A 20,627-nucleotide genomic window follows, 5' to 3' on the forward strand; every position below is an offset into this window, starting at 1 on the left:
TGCGGCGGCGCTTTTGGCGCGGAAGTTCCAGGGAGCCGCGGGCCGGGGTCGCGCACCTCCCCCTGCGACGCGCTCCGGTCGGGCCTGAGAGGTGGCCCGGGTCAACTGGGGTAGGTCGGTGGCGGCTCTGGGGGCTGCGCTGCCTCCGGAAAGTTTGCCGCTTGTCCACAGTCCCGTTCTCTTTTTGTAAACCTCTCAAATCCAACTCGTTTAGCAGGTGCTCAAATGCATTTTACGAGGTAACCCCAGTTGAGCAAGACTCCTGCAAGTAAAATGCATTTTGGGTTTTTACTGAAATTTGTAGAACTTTTGTTTAAGCTAAGTCGTAGTGGAATTGTTTTTTGTAGCCGCGCTCCCCGAATCCGGGGCTGACGGTGCTACCGCCTTGTGTCCTGACAGCTCAGTTTTGATGGGAGCCTCTTCCTGAGGCTGATATGATGCCGCGCCCTTAAAATGTGCTCAGTTCTCGGAAGACTGAGGTTGGTGGGCCCTTTCCCGCTCCACTTTGAGAGGAGGAGACCGACGTTGAATGACTTGGCCAAAGTGACTGTCACCTAACTCTGGGGCAGATCATCTGAGCCAGGTCTAAAGGGATCTTTCCGCTACATAACGGCGCTCAACAGGAATGGTCTAAGATTATAGTAAAGATATCTTTCAGTGGTTTTTACTGGGTTTACAGATGCCTTTCCAGCACTTCATTGTTGTTGAGTAGGGATCCGAAAGGGCACATGTTACCACCTGTTAAGGCACCAAATCCAAGCACTGTGTCTACATTTCAACAGATGACTAACGGCTCTTAGTAGAACTGTATTTATCTGATGAATGAAGCATAGTGAATCACATAGGTGGCTTTTCTAGTTAACAAAAGTTTTAGCTTCTTTATAAACACATTGAAAATTTTGTCTCTGGAGAATGAAAGGGCCCTGTAACTTGTTAGGCCTTTAGGTTGTCCTCTGAAATAGAGTCTGCTCCTCATAAGTGTGATGTTTTGTTGATGACTTGGGAACCTGTCTGTAATATCACTTATGCGCTGCTGCACTCTTGCACTGTCCACACCAGGAAGGTGTGAAGGGTATATTTCTAGGCCCCCATCCCTTCCCTTCCCCTTTCTCCCAGGTATTTCTCAGCATTTTTTTCTTACCCGTCATGCATTACTACTTGCCTTTTGTCTTCTAGACTGCCTTGGTTTATGAAATCACTTTGTCAGAATTCTGTGTTTGAACTGTATACTGTGAACAGATAATACAAGCGAAGGCATTGTAGACTGTGTGTTGGTATAGGGACTTAGTGACATCTTCTTAGGATGTATTTGCTAATTTTAGACTTATTTGGAAAGCCTGCCATGGCGGGATTCTGACCTGCAGGAGTGCTACAGTTTATCATAAATTTTTTAAAAGGTAAGGAAGTTACCTATCCAACAGTTATTTGTTGAGTATCAGCTGTGTGCCAGGAATGCTTCAAGACTGGTAGTAAACAAGATGAAATCCCTGTTCTAAGGATCTTTATTTTGTTCAAGTCAAGGGGAGTTAGACATGAGAATAAGACTGCAGGAAGGGCCATAAAAAATGAAACAGGGTAATGGGATATAGGACAACTGGTATGGAGCAGCTTTAGCCATGGTGGTCAGGGAAGGCCTTTCTGAGGAAGAAACATGAGCTGAGACTGGAATGATGTGAAGGAGATGACCTTGGGAAATCGGGAAAGACCATTCCAGGCAGATGGGGCTGCAAACAGAAAGACTCGGAGGTGAGAAAGAAGGCCAATGAGTTTGGTGGCTCTGGGAAAGAGAGGTAGGAATGTTACAGCAGGCCAGTTTGTGTAAGGCACGCTAAGGAGGTTGGATTTCATTGTAATTGTTCTGGAGAGTCATTGGAAAGGTCAGCTAAGAGAATATGATCTGGTTTATGTTTTAGAGAGATCACTCCAAAAACTTTGTGGTGAGCACAGTCTCTCTGAGACAAAAGTGAACGAGTAGAGCCACTTGTTTTAGATAAGATGCCTCATCTTAACTCTTGTTTTTAAAACCTATCCTTAACTGTTTTTAAAATATGTTGTTTTAAACTGTTTGCAGGTGCAGTCATGCAGGAAAACCTCGGATTTGCTTCATCGGGAGATGATGTTAAAATATGGGATGCTTCATCTATGACATTGGTGGATAAGTTCAACCCACACACATCACCACATGGAATCAGCTCAGTGTGTTGGAGCAGCAATAGTATCCTTTTCTTTTTTAAACAACCACTTTTTGTTAGGTTAAACAACCACTATCAATGAAACTTTTGCATGTAATCCATAATGAGAAATATATTTGGCATAGCTGTGAAATAGGAATTTAGTAAACAGTATGTCATATGATGCACACTGATATTCTCTGTTGATTTCATTAAAAACTTACTTGCAATTCACTACATTGAAAAACACTGCTATTAAAAATATGTTAGCTACTAGATGCAGATCATAGAATTAGTCTTTTTATTTACAGTTTGTTATTGAATCAAATGGAATAAGGTAGGTAATGGTGGGAAAAGTTCTGAAAGGTTCTGGAATGATGTTTTGTGTCTGTGTTTGGATATTTGTAGTTGGGAAATTAAAGACAGAACTTGAAGGCAGAAGCAGAGGTTGAGGGAAGAGGTAAAAATAGTCAAACATTCCCATCTTACTGATGTATTCTCTGTATTTCTCTTCCTTTCTATCTGTGATGAAAATAGTCTTGTTTCCCAAAAAGACAGGAAAATTATCTAGATTGAACTTTCCTAAGGTTTTTATGTTTCTGATTGACATCCTCCCTGTCTTAATAAGTTCCTAGATGTGGATAAAATGAACTCATAAATAGGGATTTCTCAGTATCTCACTATTGACATTTTGGGCAAGATAATGCTTCGTTATGGAGGCTGCCCTGTGCATTGTAGGATGTTTAGAAGCCTTCCTGGTCTCTACCAACCAGATGCCAGTAGCCCCAGTGGTGACAGCCAAAAATCATCTCCAGAATTGCTAGATGTCACCTGGGAGCCAGAATCACCCTCGGTTGTGAACCACTGCTGTAAACAAAGTATTCTTACCACCTTTTGTATGAAAATGTTCTGTATACTTGGTATGCTAGAAATAATCATTCGTTTGTGGAACTCATACGCATACACTATTTCTTAAACAACAGATTAAGCTTTAACATGTGTCTGATCTTATCAGTATCAAAGTAGTAATATTCTGCTTCCTGATGAAAGTAAAAATATCAAAGCTTTAAAATATGAATGATTCATGAACAAAAACAGAAGTTTTCATGCTCAATCTAATTATTCTTGCAAATACATAACAAAAATGATGAATTTTCTTATTGAATTAAATTTACCTCTTCATCATTCCTTGATTTTGTATTAAAGTAGCAAAATAAATAACTTTGGTGCTCTATTAATCAAACTCATGGTGAAGGGACTGCAGTTTTGAAGGACTCTAGATGTAGAGTGGGGTAAGATGTTTTAAAAAGAGTCACAAATGTGTGAGGTTCCTTCTATTAGATTTTTATTATGTTTAGAGCTTAATTTTCCTTGTTACTCACTGCATAAAAGTAGCAGTTCTTAATGAGATTTATTATATTTTTCCTCCAAGGAATTTTATTAGGAGTTGATACATTTACTGATAAACCACTTAATGGTCTGTCAACAAAACTGATGTAACTATGTGATGGTGTCCTTTGACTTTTGGAAACTGGTCTTATTTCTGTATAGTTTTGTTGTACAAGTACATGTGCACTGAAAACCTTTGTATAGTTTTATACCTATTGAGGCTTTGATGCCTTCCATAGAGGTTAGTTACTGAAGACCAAGGAATTCCCAGACTCAGAGATTTAGGGACCACTTAGCATGGATCCCAAGGACAGCGTTGATGGTGAGGTGCCAGGAAGATTAGTTTTCTTTTTTTTGGTTCTCTAGGTAATATTCCTCACTTTCTCATGATTTCTAAAACTACATGAGAAATAAAAGGAGTAACTAGAGTACCCTCTTGTATTGTTTTCTTTCAGTCCTTTCTTTAATATATTCTAAGGAGAAAAGTAACAATAAACATAGGAAGAAGCCAAGGAAAGGGAAATGATTTATTTTTCTCAGTGCTGTAATACCTAGGTAGGTGGAAGTGATTTTGTTTGAATCATATATCATAATAAAATTACAGTCCATGGTATGTTCACAAAATATCTGAATGTTATGTAAATCATCCAAAAGTAATGCAGTTAAGACTTTGCTTGTTAAAAGTATAGGTTTAAACTTCTGATATTTTAATTTGTTTTGACTCAAAATCAGATTCTTGGTCTTGGTTATATTATTGTATTTAGTCATTTTAGTTTTAAAATACTTACATTGTTTTGTGTTTACTGATTATTCCACTTATAATTTATGTAAAATAAGGAAAATATAATTTTAAATTATTAAATTAAATTTTAAATAATTATTTATTTTAATAATTTAAAATTATATTTTAAATAACTTGAATTTAATTGAATTGAAATAAAGTCAAAACTCTTATAACATAGTTGCTGTGTAACCACACTTATTTATATTTGCTACATATACTGTAATATTCTTAATACATTTAAGATTAAAACACTCTATCACAAAAATTCCATCCTGAGAAAATATCAGGCTTGATTTCTTAGTGGAAAAATAGGAGACTAATGTGGATATTTGCTTCCTAGCTTAAATTGGTATCAAGCACTGCATTACTAAAAAGCTGTCTTAAACAGTATTTATAGATGACAAGGTTGATTGATACTTGCCTGATGTTGCTTTTATCATGCTCTCATTCTTGAAGGATAAAATTAGACCTTCTGGCCTACTCTTTGAAAATGGAGTAGTATTTCACATGGGTTAAATAGCTTTCAAGTGATAGCAAAATCAGAAAGGATGGTTCTTCCCTGCAGTAGTAGTAAAGAGAATTAGTCTTAGTAATTAGTAATCTGAGCCAGTTTTGAAAGCTAATGTATCAGCTATATTCATTGCTTAGTGTGCTTGCTTTTGTCATCTCAATTCTTATAATGATAGTCGAGTGCTAGAGCTGCTCATGGATTGTTCGATTCTCCATAACTCTTCATTTAGATAACTTTCTAGTGACAGCATCTTCCAGTGGTGACAAAATAGTTGTTTCAAGTTGCAAATGTAAACCTGTTCCACTTTTAGAGCTTGGTGAAGGGGTAAGTGTTTTTTTTTTTTTAACTTTTAAAAATCTTAGTTTTGCTTGGGTTGTAATTGCTTATTTATTATGGTGCTGACAACTAAATATAAAGGTGTTTAAAAGCAGTATTCTTAACCTGAGCTTAAAATAATAGAGTAACACTTAAAGGTGAAATAAGTGTGCTTACTGAAACATCTTTAGGTAAAACAATATTGGGTACTAGGGGAGCAATCAAGGACTTACATTTCATCAACTAGGCAGTTACTTTCTCCATTTCCCCTCTGTGGGAGGTTCTCTGGTATTGCTGTGGTTTTTCAGGATGATGTTCCACCAAGGTCACTGAGTAGATTTGAGCAAAAGAGTCCTAATGATGTAGCCCTACCTTTACTCATTGGACATTGGGCTCAGGACCATCAGCTAAAGAGCCTTATCTGATGGTAGCCTTCTGCTTTACCTTCTGTCCACATGGTACTGCCTGAGTCTCCCCAAGCTCTCCTGCAACAGAATGCCTTTGTCCCAGAGCTTTGGTCCCAGAGCATTTAAATGAAGCTCTCACTATATGTTCTTACCCTTTAGTTTTATAAGTTAATCCCTCTGATTCAGGATAATGCTGGCTTTCTTATTTCCAATCACACACTTCTTGAAAGCTATTTCCATTTTAAATAAGATCTAAATAAAAAGGAATAAGTAGTTAGTTGGTAGCTTGTTCTTTTTTAAAATTTCATAGTTTTCATAGCAGACTCTAAACCATTATGAATTGTCGTAATTTTACACACTGGAGTAGATAAGGCAGCCCAATTAATAATTGTTCTACTCCAATTACAGTGGAGTAGAACACAGCAGAGCATTGGAATATAAGCTCATCTAATGTAAAAAGGACTTAGGATTTCTATCAGTCCTTTCCTAAAGGTATCTGTTGGATTGATCTCAACATCAGTTCCAGCCCACAGATATTAAGAGACTGGGGCAGAGAGAATGTCTGCTAAGGGTAGGAATGACGTTTGCCTATCAACCTCAGTAAGTGAAATTGAGGCAGAGAGTGTCGCTGCGCAATAAAGGCAAACTGTACTCTTCAAGAGCAGGCGGAACATCTTAGTCATCTTTGGATCTTCAGATCATGTCAGAGGTGGGCAGCAAACATTTGTGAGTTAAATATCAACATCAAAACAATTTAGATTTCCACCTCTACCACAATTTATATATCTATCTACACACATGCGTGCGCACACACGCACACACACACACACACACACTCTACTTTTATGCGTTGCCTTAGAACCAGTTTGGGACCGTTTTTTGTTGTTAATGTGTAAAATATAAAAATGACATGATATTTACAAGTGTGACACCACTTTAAGGATTTTGTGAATATTTTACATTAGTTGCTGTAGTTCTGTTTCCCACAGTTAAGTCATATCAGAATGCAGGTTGATGAAAGTGAGATCATTGTAGATCATTATAATTTAAATCTGCTTTAGTTTACTTAAAAAACATTTTACAACCATTGGTTTTTTAGTCTTTATTAGTAATTTCTTATAACATATTAGTGTGTTGGTAACCTTTGCTTCATAGGATCCAAGTCCTATTACTTATGTACCATTTGAGATATTAGACTTTTGCTCATTGGGAAAATAAGGTTCTATCCTACTTATTTTAACATTATTTTTAAGGTGGAACTTTATTAAGTTTCATATTTATTTTCTTTGATTTTGTATTTTACCTCTTTAAAGTAGACATATTGGTCTTAACAGTATTATAATGGATACGATAGGCTACTATATAGCCTAGAAATTTGACCTGATGTTATTTTCAGATTTTAAAATTCCACCCATTGCTTGTGTCTCAGGGTACAGGATTTCTGTAATAACCACTCAATTTCCGTTAATTATTGTAAGTTCATTAGCTACGTTAATAATCTATTAACATAAAAAGATCTTCTATCATTATGGTAAGCAGCTATAAATATAGGTTTTGTTCTGAGCCCTTAAGAATAATTTGAGTGGTTTTTGATGATTAGAATCCTAATATATTGATCTTTGATGGATGCCCTTCTTCTCTGTTTTCTTTAAAGGTTATTTTGATAGCTCTTAGCACACTGTCCTGATCTGCAATGATAACCAGATTCTAACTTTTACTAGTCTGTTTAGACTAAAGTCAATTCCTAGAATGACCTGCAAGAGAATTATAGCGACCATACTGAAACATTGATGGAACGTGCTCCTGACATTTTTGTATGTGTTAATAATTTTGACTCAGTCAAAATTTCAGAGCTGGAAGAAGCCTTGGGGGAGGGAGAGGGGGTTATCTGCACCCTTTTAAGAATCTGGTGCTCTCTTGAGCAGAGGATGTTTTTGAAGATGCAGGACTCTCAAGAATAGTAGATCTGGTCCTCATCTCTCGTTCCTCAGATGTAGAAATGTAGGCTCGGAAAGGTGAGATGACTTGCCTAAACCTACATAGTTTGCCTTTTAACCTTTAACTAAGTCACAAAATGTCCCCTTTGGAATTCATTTCTCTTTTGTCCCCTCATGGTATTCAGCTAGAGGTGAGAATAATTAATGTAACTATGCAGTGTATCTGAAAATTAAATAGAGAAAAACATGCAATACTGTGCTCTTTGTAGCATAGTTACTGATGGTACTACCAGATAGATGACACTCATAGATAATCATTGTGAGAAAAACTTGGTTACCTCTGTACTTTAGCCGTTTGTTCTATAAATATTTATTGAACATGGATATGGTCTTTGTTCTAAGGAAACTGACATTCTGCTGAGAGACAATAAACTAGTAAGCAGAATACTGAGTATAGTGATAAGTTGTTCTGCAGAGAGCTAAAATAAGATATTGAGATAGCAAGTTAGGTTAAGTGGCCAAGGGAGGTCTCCTGAAGTTGTGGCATTTAAGTTGATATCTATTGACGAGAAGCAGCCATTCAAGCCAAGATTCAGGGAAATTAACTTTCCAGGCAAGACTAGCTGTGTAGAAGCCTCGAGGCAAATATAGTGTTTACGGAATGGAAGATGGTCAGTGTGGCTAGAGAATTAGTGGATAAGGAGGAAAACGGTGAGAGACCAGGTAAGAAGGGGCAGATGAATAGGGCTTTGAAAGCCAGGTTAATGATGAGTTTGGAATTTATTCTAGGTGTGATTGGAAGCCATTGAAGATTTTTAAATGAGAGACACATGATCTGATTTACATTTCTTAGAGGTCACTCTACTTATGGAGCATGGGATGTAAGGAAGCAGGAGTGGAAGCAGGACAGCCAGCTAGGAGGCTGCTGTTGTGTTCTGTCAAGGTTTGGATTAGCTAGCAGTGCTAGCTAATAACAGTAGATAAAGGGGGGCCCATGTGGGATAGATTTTAGGCTTGGAGTTTAGAGAACTTACTGATAGATTGGGCAGAGGGAGAACAAGGAATCAAGGTTAATTCTGGACTTTTATCTTGAGGAACTGGATGAATGGGACCTTTACAGTGGTGGGGGAGAGTGTAGAGTTAGGTTCTGATGACATGATGTTTGAGACTTGGGCCATTAGGGGGAGATTTGCTGTGACGCTGGACTAGTATCTTATCCTCTTTATAGAACTTTGCCCCTCTGTAAAATGAGGGTTTTAAACTAGGCATTCTTTACAGTTCCCTCTACCTTAAGAATTTTCTGAGCTGTGGGTTGATTTTAATGTGAGATATTCTGTGGGAGTCTAAGACCAGGTTTTATTAAAGGGAAATATTAAGGGCAAGTAAGCCCTGATGGGAGCCCAAGACTTGCTGGTATTTCCTAAGCTTCCTTTGTCACCACCTTTTTGTGGACTAGAACATGAATCTGGTTGATTTCCTTAAAGCCTTTTTGAACACTTTGCAAACTATTGAATCCATGTGACAGATAATGAGAGGTGAATCTTTAGTACAAGAATTGGCATGTTTATAGCATTTAACTCAACAAATATTTTTCATGTGCTTACCAAGTGTTGGGTGAGACTTGAAAGTCAGCTCTGGGCTCTGTTAGGTTAATGTGACTTTTGTTTTCTTTAATAGCAAAAGCAGACATGTGTCAGTTTAAATTCAACATCAATGTATTTGGTAAGCGGAGGCCTAAATAACACTGTTAATATTTGGGATTTAAAATCAAAAAGAGTTCATCGATCTCTTAAGGTAAGCAACTTTTTTTTTTTTTAATCCTTACAGAAATGGGTATCCCACAATGTGTTTATTGGTAATAGTTACCAAACTTTTAATTTTGAGCTTTTGTGATAAAAATAAGCTGCTTCAGAATTGAAGTGAGATTTGTTAGGGAAAAGAAAGATGCTGTGTAGCCAAAAACTTAATTTTTTTGGTTTATTTTTCCCTCCACATATGTTACTATATTGCTGGGGTTAAAACTTTTTCCTTATTTTTTCACTTTGGTCTGCTCTCGTGTGAGTGAACCACTTACTTCATTTAAACAAAAATATGGTTTGTTGTCATTAGAGATCTTTTTAAGGCACTTTGAAATAATGAGAGTGGTTTTGGGATGACAGTATTTGGGGATATGGCTTCTTAGTTCTCTGTTACAGTTTGTATGTATGTATTTTCATCTTGGTAATGAAATGTTTCTAAAATAGTTTACTACTGACAGTTAGTGTTTCTTTAAATAGTTAGCTTTTTGCAGTTTCAGAAAATGAAAGTAATCATGAAAGCCCCTGGTCGCGATTGTTTTTTTGGACTTCTGTCTTTTTAATATTTGGAAGTTCATTTATTAAATTATTTTTAATTTTTATGTCTTTTAAAAAAGTTTTAATATGCAAAATTTTAAACATATTTTTATCTATACACACACATACCTATATACACAGAGAAAGAACTTCCTTTAACTCATCATCCATGTACTCATCACCTGATTTCAGTGATGATCAACTCCTGGCCAGTATTGTTTTATTTATGTGCTCATCTACTCTCTCATCTTCAGACCTTCAGAGTATTTTGAAGCAAATACCAGAGATCATTATAATTTTATTACATATCTTAATGTCATTGAGTTAATTCTTACTAGAGAAATAGTATATAGAAGAATGGTTTTCTCTTAGCTAAGTTGAAATATAATCTTATGATTGCTGTTTAAAATATTACTTTTGGAAGTTCATTATTTTTAAGTATTAACTAAACTTTGAAGAGCCTTCAGGAAAATTGAGAAGTTGCCAATAATGAGAATACTTAACTTTTATTGAATTCTTTGACATGCCAGCCACTGTGCTTAACATATTTATTCTATCTATTCTGCAAACTCTGCAGAGCAGGTAGTATTATTCCTAAGTACAGATGGAGAAACTCCGACTCAGAGATGTTAAAGAACTTGTTCAATGTCAAGCAACTAGTAAGGGCAAAGATGAGAGGCACACTCAGATATTATTCATTGTTTAATATTTTAAATTATGAAATAATTAAAGCTGTTTAGGGGGATATACCTAGTATGAATAAAGAATATCTTAAAGAATTGAGAAGAGATTAGAAGTCTGTGGCCAATTTTGTCACACAGCATCACACGTTTTAGGAGCATCACTTATTCCCATCCCTCCTTACATGGCAAAATTCTACTCATTTTTCCATCCTCAGCTGAATGACTTATTTTCCACAGTTGAAATCAGAAAGACACACCTGCCTCTTTACAAAGTCATAGAAATTGTATTGGACCCCACGTTATAATTTCTCAAATGGGAGTGATGCACTATATGTCCACTCCTTCTTTTTCCTTTCTTATCAGATATTCTTTTCCTCAGGATGGCATTTGTTTGATTTAAAAAAGCAGTAAAATGTAAAGGCATTTCCCAGCATGCTTCAAGGACCATTTGAAAAAGTTGTAAAATAAGTGGAATATTATAGCTACTATTCTTGATATTACATTAATCTAATTACAAGATACAAAGGTTGGTTTGTTTATCTTATTAAGGTATGACATCAAACTGTTAAAAACTATGCTGATCACTATGCTCCTAGGCTAGATATCTCTAATTTAATTTTGGAAAACATAGTCCTTGTGAACTCAGTTTGTTTAAAACTGAACAGTTTTATTTCCTCAAAGTGGATTCCCCTTTGGATTTGGGAGACAGTCGAGTATAATGAGAGGAAAATAAACTTTGGAATATGACCTGGATTGAATCCTGGCTCTACCACTGGCAGTTCTGTGAGCTTGCACAGTTTCTTAACCTTAGTTAACTCATCTATCAAATGGGGAAAATGGCCTTGCCTCCCATGATTTTTCTAAAGATTAATAATAATATATAAAACTCCCAGCCTTAGTCAGTACTCAGCAGATGGAAGCAGCAGCCATCAAATCTCAAACATGCTTTGCTCATTCTGGCTTTGGGGCTTTTGTTTTTTGCTCTCTTCTATTTTGCAGTGTCAGTTTTCTTTCTCCTCCCCTAACTTACCTCTTATTACTTCTTTTAATGTTGAACTCAAGCTTTCTGTCTTCCATAAAGCTTCCTCTGTCAACTCAGTTCACAGTGATAACTCTCTTTCCTCTGACACTTTGCCTCTGCCACTCATTTAGCATTCATTCTGCCATTTGCATGTTCACTTAAATGTCCTGTCTTCTCAGTTGAACAGTAATATTCTCAAGGGCAGGGACTCTCATAATAATCAACTTGCAATAAATGTTACTTGCCAGTGGAAGTGAATTCTTTAAGGTAGACATAATGCCATTTAGAAAATTACCTTTCCTTTTTGTCTCGTTTCAGGGTGCCTGACCATTATTATGGTTATGAAAAATAAATCTTTGTTCCCTGAAAAGACTAGGTGTTAATCAGATAGTTTACTACTCACTTGAGTAATTTTTTGGGGGTTATTTGAGGAAAATGTTAAAGCATATATTAGATTGACAAATACATAATAGTTACAAAACATGAAATTTACAAAAAACCGTGAAAATATGCTGTTTGAAGGTTGTGTGGCACTGTATTTACTTTCATTTCTTTCATTCAGGATCATAAAGATGAAGTAACTTGTGTAACATATAATTGGAATGACTGCTACATTGCTTCTGGATCTCTCAGTGGTGAAATTATTTTGCACAGTGTAACCACTAATTTATCTAGTACTCCTTTTGGCCATGGTAGTAACCAGGTACAGTATGGATTTATTCAAAATAAAGTTGATAAGATAGATTTTTTAATTATCTAACATAAGACAATGAATTTGAGTTTTTAAAATTGAGTATTTTAAATTTGCATTTAGCTCGCTCAAACTTAGGTAGCTGTTCTTTAATGGTAGTATGTAAAAGCTAATTCATACTAGATGATGGTGCTTACATGAGTTCGGTTATGCCACTGAATAGTCACATGCTCCTAGAACTTAACTATGTATAAAAAATACAGATAATTGTTAATAGGTTAAGCCCAAAACATGGATATTAATTATGACATTATAATTATAGAAGTGTTACATAGCTTAATCTATGTCAGCTACAAGACAGATACTTATGTTCATAAATACTCTGGTGGACATGGAATAATTGTATTGGGTTGGCAAAAAGTTCATTTGGTTAATGAATCCATTGTTCAATAAAGTTCTTGGTGAAAATGAAAAATTTCTTTTATTTTTACTTAAAACTGAATGAACTTTTTTGACTAACCCAATATTGAGGCACAGGGTAAATTGAGTTTTCTTTTTTGTTTGTTTCAAGTATGTGATAGTTAAAGTATCAAAGCATATTTATGTATTTCAGGTTAATACAAGTATTTAGGGAAAATTTTTATAGAGGAAAATTAGTCAATTATTGATTTTTTTTCTTTATAAAAAGTTAGTCTATAAAATTCTTAAAAGAATAAATTCAGTTTCTCAAGAAATCTAACCCTTGGCTAACTTTCCATGAAATTCTCCACAGGAATTTCCAATGAGGTGAAACTTCTTTTAATCTTTTTATTGTAGTCACTTTGGCCATAAGTATTATTAGATAAAATATGGGAGCTCTTCAATTTTGAAAAGCATTGAAATCATTATTTGAATAGTATTTAGTGTTTAAGGAAAATTTAATGGATATTAAAAATGTACAGGAAAAAGTCTTTTCTCAGATTTCATATGTATTGAGGTAATAAAAGAGATGTACATATAAATGATTTTATGGAAGATTGATGAAAAACAGTCTTATGGTGATCCAGAACAGAGAAGACTGTCTGATTGGGAATAAAATAGAGAAAATTGAAGGAGGGAGGACTTCATCTGGGTCTAAGGCTTATAAGTGATTTTGTTTTGTTTTGTTTTACTAGTATATAAACTGGTCTCTGACAGTTATTTGATTCTAGCTTGTATTAGGGTTAGCTCTTTACATGTCCACATTATAGTTGGAACCGTGTCTTGTTTCTTTGTATTCAGCCATTGTCTAACTTTGTGCCTTATATGGAAAAGATCCTCAATAAATATATGAGTAGATGAATACATTTAAAGATAACAAAGATCTTAATAGGCTAATAAAGAACTTTGGGAGAGGGATATTTTGTATGGAGGAAATCATATGAAGAAAAACAAGAAGGGAAAGCGGATGGGTTTTATATAGGGCTAATGTGAGAAAAAGATTAGAAAGGTAAGCAGGAACATAGTGATGAAGTGGGACTTTGAATGCCAGACCAAAGTTTGGCTTTTATTTTGGAAGGCATTTAGGGAACTCAGAATTTTTTGATTAGTTGAGTATTAGAATCATAGAAACCCTGAACTGAGAAAAGCCTTTAGAGGTAATCTCACTTTCTGCATTTTATGGATGAGGATAAGTGATTTGCCACAGAGAATGTATTAATATTGTCATAAAAATAGGAAATAATATTTTGTTTTTGTCATTTTTTTGGTTATTTGTATTATGATAATGGAGACATAAAACCTAAACCCACAGAAGTTGGAACTATTGGGAAAAAATTGTATCTAGTGTTCAGATGCCTTGCTTTTTAAAGAAATAGAGTAATCTTCTCCTCCTTCTTCCTCTTTTCTCCTTCTTCTTTCTCTTCTTCTTCTCTTTCTTCTTCCTCTTCTTCTCTTCCTCTTCCTCTTCCTCCTCCTCTCTTCTTTGGTATATTAGAAGCATCCTAAATTTAGATTTATAAATTCTGGGTTGACTTTTCAGTAACAAATATTAGGTCAGATACTACCATGTATATTCTTAGATTTCAGTTTTTATTGTATTTTGCTAGAGAGTTTTCTTATTAAAACAAAAGATGAAGGAATGGTCGTGAAAACATTAGGTTTGGTTATTACTCTTGGCCTTATTGTGTGTAAAATCTTAAAGTTTTAAAAATTGAGATAACTTACATATAATAAAGTACATATATCTTAAATACACAGCTTGATGAATTTTTATACATACATACACCTGTGTAACTGCATACTACCAGAATCAAGATACAGAATCTTAATCCTTTCCAGTCACTACCTCATATTTCTTAAAAGAATTATATGTGTCTGGTTTCTCTTAGTCTTCATTATGTTTGCTTTGTTGCATGGAATAATAGTAGTTCATACTGTTTTACCACTGTGTAGTATTCCATTATGTGGATGTGCCACAATTTATTTATCCATTCTACTGTTGATGGACACATGAACTGTTTCCAGTTTGTAGCTATTGTGAGAAAGCTACTATGAATATTCTTATATAAGTCTTTTTATGGATATATGTTTTCATTTCTCTTGAGTAAATACTCAGGAGTGAAATTGCTGGGTCTTAGGGTAGGCATCAATTTTTACTTTATTAAAAATTGCCAAAAAGGTTTTAAAGTGCTTGTGCCATTGTATACTTCTCCCAGCAATGTATGTGAGATCCAGTTGCTCCACGTTTTTGCTCATACCAAATATTGTCTATCTTATTAACTTTAACCACTTTGATGGTTGTGTAGTTGTATCTCATTGTGGTTTTAATTTGCATTTTTCTGTGTTGAATGAGTTGGCACACTTTTATATACTGTGAGGCCACTGTTCAAGTCTGTTTATCCTTTTTGTTTGGGGTTATTTCTGTTTTTCTGATTGATTTACAGTTTATTCTGTATTCCAGATGGAGTCATCTTTTGGATATACACGTTGCATATATCTTCCTTTAGCCTACGGCTTGCCTTTCCACTCTCTTAATGCCTTTAAAAAAAAATGAACAGAAGTTCTTAAATTTACGTCTGTTACGCTCCATTTCAAATTAATTTTTGTATATGGTGTGAGATGGGGTTCATCTTTCCATGCAGGTATATAGTTATGCCAACATTATTTATTACAAAGACCATCCGATTGCCACTGGGGTGAGTGTAGGTGGTGAGAGGGTTCAGAGAGCATTCAGGCAGAGGTTATCACCTTGTAGAATTCTTACCACCATTTATTGTGTTTCAAGTACAGTGATCATTGCTTTATATTACATTTTCTCATTTATTCTTTGCTACTCACTTGTGAGGTATAGGTTATTCTCATTTTACAAGTGAGAAAACTGAGATTCCAGGACTTTCTGATCACAAGATTCTTAATTGACTGATCTGAAGGTCGACTCTTGAAGAGTGGTAGCATTGTTTCCTTTTGAATCTCTTTCTAGCTTAGAGGCAGCTGAATGTATAAGGATTTGAGGATCCAAACTTCTGGAAACTTTGCAGTATTCTCTTGTCACTTTGTGCAGGAGTCCAACATTTATTCTTATCTCTTCTTCACATGAAAAAAAATGTTTTAATTCTAGGTGACAGGTTGCTGTATTGTTGATTTTCAAAGGATTTTTTTCATTGATTACTTTGCATGGCAAAACTGAATATATCTTCTAGTTTAGGAAAACAGTAATGCTCAAATCTTATCTCTTGTGCAAGGTCAGATGAACCAGAACCTAGATTTTCTCGTTCTTGCTGCCTCTTGCTTGGGCAGTTGGCATCTCTATAAGCTTTTTTGGTATAGCTTTATGTTGTAAATCCCACATTTATTTGGAGAGCTAGCTGTGTGAGCCTGGGCAAGTGACTTAACTCTCAAGCCTCCTTTTCCTTAACTGTCAAGTGAGAATGAAAATATACTTTCAACAGGGTTTTGTTTGGTTTTGGTGTTTTTTTTTTTTTTTTGGTCTAGATGAGATGCTAACATAGTTCCTAACATGTGGAGATTAGGGAGCTTTAGTGTGAACTTTTAATGAATAATCATATTAATTTACTAAAATAGCTTTTGTGATTTACTTCTGCAAACTGGTTTGAACATCTTTAGGTTTAATGTGTTCCCTCCAAACCCCTGCTAATTAACCAGTTGTAACTTGACCTCAGTAATCATATTTCGTGTTTTAGAGCAATGTAGAATAAGGAGAGCATTAAAGAAGGTGAAGAAATCGAACTGGAATGTGTTGGTTTTTTTCCCTTTTCCTGGAACAAATGTTTATATATTTTTCGTGTACTATATTATTTCATTTTTCTCTACAGCATTAAAGCAGAGTGCCATGGGTTAGGAAATACCACTTGGCCTCTTTGTATGTAAGTATGCAGTCTCAGTTTTCTTAGTGAAGAAAGTCACAGTTTTGATTTTGTATACTTATGTTTCCATTTTACAGGCAGCATAATTGAAATCTGTGGAGGTTTTTTTTTTAATAAGATTCCTCACAATTCATTTATGATTTCAAGTATATTAAATATTCATTTTTTAAATTTAAACAATGTTCATAAAAATTTCAAGTCTGTCTAAAAATTGACATAATTTAATTCCAATACACTGTCACCCAGCCCATTTTCTACACTGACAGTTTTACTATAGGGTTTGGGTTTTTGAGAAAAATAGTAGATAGGGCACATATAATGATTAAATTAAAATTTTCTATTTTTGTTTCCGTGAACAATCAAGAATTTGAAATGTTTAAAAATCATCAAATTGATTTCTTAGCAAAAGTGACAAAACCATGGAGTCTCACTGAATCTGCATTATAGTGAATTTCATATTGGAAATGAGATTGCCTGAATATATTGAGAATCTTACTTTGAAGTGTCTGAGCTGAATTGAAGCTATTAGTTTTTTGTGGATCGCAGTGTCTGTCTGCAGGGGAGAAAGAGCCTTACTGCTTCTGCAGAGCTGCCAGGGCTGCCAGACTCCTTAGAATATAATTGCAAGTCGCTATTTGGCAAGTTCAGCAGCTTAGGCTCACAAATAGGTTAACCTGTGTTGCCTTTCTCAGACTGCAGCCTTTTTGAAAGCAGTTAAAAAGTGGATCTATTTTATTGATTTCTTAGATTTAAAAGTGGTTTTTAAATGCAATGTCTGTGAGATTTTAAATATAGCATTTTTCAGTATATGTTAAATAAGTCCATTTTCTTCAGTTAAATTTTTGACATTTTAGGTATAGCTTTTGTAAGTATTAATAAGCCTTATGAGTATGGAGAGCTGGTAAATAATTATTAATTACATTTTTAAAATAATTATTTTATCAAGAATGAATTTAATTCCAGTTTAGTTAACTTGGTTGACTGGTTTTGTTTATACCTGAACTTTGGCACTCAAAAAGTTTGACTGACTACAAAGCTTTATATCAAGAATAGTGGTTTCCTTTATGTTATATGGGAATGTTGGTATACAGTTGTATACTATGGTATAATATGTTCTTGATTCTCTTTATATATTTCTTTAGTATTTGTATACTTTTCTAGCCTTTATATTATGTTTTTGAGCAGTTTTATGATTGACATGTTGGCATAAAATAAACTTCCATATGTTTATATATTCTTAAAGTATAATTTTTCCTTTTGTTCTTCTCTTCTACGTTTTAATAGGAAGTGATCTGAAGAATGTTTTCTTGCAGTTTCTCTGTATAGCTCTGTCTTCCTTCCATAAAGTTATAATCATTCTGTTGGTCCAATCTTGTCTTCTGCTTTTTCTTATTAGTGTTCTGTCCCAGGTATTCTCATATTGCTAGTCTTCATAGCTATAATTTTTAATGGCTACACAATATTCCATTGTTCAAATGCCACAGCGTATTTAAACATTTCTGTACTTTAGGTGTTTTCCAAATTTTTATAATCACGAGTAACATATGTTAATATTGTTTCCATAAGTGTATGTTTTCTGCTTTGACTTTTTCTTTGAGATTACAAATTCTCTTTCAACATAACCCAGTAGCAGCAGGCTCACATTTTCTTTCCTTGAGGAGTTCAAGTGTGTTACTCTATCATTTTTGGTCTCAAATGTCTGATCATAATTTAAGTATTTTTTTCTTATAAGTCACTTGTTCTTTTTCCCTGTATGTCCAAAAGATTTTTTTTTCCTTTAAAATTCAGTAATTTTACTAGACTGTGTCTTGGTGTTGGTCATTCTGTATTGTTATTCATAGGTACATGGTATGCTCAATTAACATGTAGTTTCAAATCTTTTCTTCTTTCAGGAAGTTTTCTTGAATTATAGTTTTTAGTATTTGATATTTTCTTTATCTCTGTTTTTTCCTTGTTGGATCTTCTTATCTTCAGTGATTTACTACTGTCTCTCAAATCATTTTTAACTTTTTCCTTATTTTTGACTTTTAAAAAGTCTTTCCTTTTGACCTATCTTTACGGTATTATTTGTTGTATTTATTCATTCTGTATTCCTTTTACCTTTAATGAAGGCTACATAATGTAGCCTTCATTTTTAAAAGGATTAAAATTTCTAATTGTTTTCCAAGTTCTGACATCTCATTTCTGAGTTTTCTAATTCTGATTTATGTTGCTTTTTAAGGTCTTGTATCATTTTATTGTCTTTCTGGTCATCTGTTGAGAATGTCTTTCTTCTTGTTCTCTTTGTTCTCATAATAACTTTGTATGGGATTTATCTGTGAAGTCAGTTTCCCTGAACTCCTAGACAGAGATGGAGTTTAGAGGGTATCTTTTCTAACTTTTCTGAGGTTGCTTGGCTTTGTGCTACTCCTGTACTTGTATGTGAATTTTCACTTTCCTTCAACTATATTGACTCCATCCCATTCAGTTTGTTTCCACTCTTAGTAGTGTCTTCTCAGTATGGTGCCCTGACCTGGGAAGGAGATACCTTGGCTGGACAGTTTTGGGAGTTCATTGGAGCTAAACTGCTCTAGCCCTTCAGACCTTTCTGCAAACCTCTTGCACAGAACCACTAATGCATTGGATATTCCTGGTCTAGCTGATGTTGTCAATTGGTCCCCATGCTTTCCTGTGAATACCTTTTGGCTATTTGGGGCTTTTCCTGTTCGTAGATCTGTCTCAGTCCCTGTAATTTCCTTCTGCTTCCTCTTGCACAGATACTAATACTATGAAGGACTATGGCTGTTAAATGTTTGACTTACTAGTGTGTATTTTGGGGCTCATGGGGATACTTGATAGTCTAGTTTTGTTGTAAATGTTTTCATGGGGTTTTAGTTTTGCTATTTGGTTTGCTATCTATCTGTAAAACACACACACACATACGCACACACTCACATACTTCTACTCACTGTGCTGGGATTCCTCAAGACCAGGTTTGATGTTTCACTAGGAGGACTCACAGGACTCAACATGTAGTCATACACATGGCTATGATTTATTACAGTGAAAGGATACAAAGCAAAATCAGCAAAGGGAAAAAGGTGCATTGGGTGAAGTCCCAAGGAAGCCAAGTATAAGCTTCCAAGAGTGTTATCTCAGTGGAGAGGATGTACTTAATTTCCCCAGCACCAAATTGTGACAACATGTATGGAACATTGTCTACAGGGAAGCTTGTTAGAGACTCACTGGCCAGGGACTTTGTTGGAGGTTGGTTACCTAGGCACCCTCTACCTAGCATGTACTGAAATTCCAAACTCTACTAAGGAAAGCAGGTCTTCAGCCATGGTTCAGCCATAAACCATATCTTTTGCACAAACAGTTTAGGCACGGTGAGCCACTCTTGTCAGTCAGTGAGCCACTCTCTTCAGCTGGGGTGGTGGGAAACCTCCAAAAATCCAAGTTCCAAGACTCCAGCCAAGGGCCAATCTTGAAAGCAGGACTTTCTAAAGATAAGCAGTCTCAGGCCTGCTTGTGCACACATACACACAAAAATGGGGGGATTCAGGGAGATTAAAAAACTCTACCACCATCATAACCTCTGTCTTCTCAGAGCCCTCCAGTTACAAGGACTTTAAGCAAGACAGAATTATGTTCAGATTTCCAGTTTTGAAGAGGTTATTGCTGCAGCAGTGTGAAGGATGGATAGCAAGCCATTGAGAATGGAAATGGGCAGTAGCTCAGGTGACAGATGATTGGTGCTTGAAATAAGACACTGGGAATGAAGAAGAGGGAGGAATGGAGTTGAACGAATACTGTATATTTACAAGTGTGTGTATGTATGTATGTTTGTATGTGTACATGCATATATATATATTGTCATATATGTATCAGAGACTATAAAGCTATGTGAATGTACATTCCTATCTCTGTGAAGGGGAGGCTTTTCTAAGTGTAGGAACAACGTCATAAGTCATGGGACAAGTTTGATGTATTTAAGTACATAAAAATCTAAAATCTGACAAAAAGCAAGACAATAAAAATCAACAAAGTTGAAAAGAAAATG

At 35.2% G+C, this 20,627-nt stretch overlaps 1 protein-coding gene across 2 annotated transcripts in view; it reads left to right on the plus strand.

Annotated features, from left to right (window-relative positions):
• The window catches only part of NEDD1 (NEDD1 gamma-tubulin ring complex targeting factor), a 45,973-nt gene that overhangs the window by 233 nt on the left and 25,113 nt on the right, over positions 1 to 20,627 (plus strand). For both annotated transcript variants that reach the window (XM_029206425.1, XM_029206426.1), the window contains exons 2-5: positions 2,072 to 2,215; positions 5,085 to 5,179; positions 9,192 to 9,308; positions 12,114 to 12,254. In XM_029206425.1, the coding sequence (XP_029062258.1) occupies positions 2,080 to 2,215; positions 5,085 to 5,179; positions 9,192 to 9,308; positions 12,114 to 12,254 (489 nt within the window). In that variant the 5' untranslated portion in view covers positions 2,072 to 2,079. The remainder of the gene's footprint in view (positions 1 to 2,071; positions 2,216 to 5,084; positions 5,180 to 9,191; positions 9,309 to 12,113; positions 12,255 to 20,627) is intronic.

This window comes from Monodon monoceros, unplaced genomic scaffold, assembly GCF_005190385.1.
Source record: "Monodon monoceros isolate NGI ecotype Baffin Bay Population unplaced genomic scaffold, NGI_Narwhal_1 Super_Scaffold_6, whole genome shotgun sequence".
Classification (NCBI taxonomy): Eukaryota; Metazoa; Chordata; class Mammalia; order Artiodactyla; family Monodontidae; genus Monodon; species Monodon monoceros.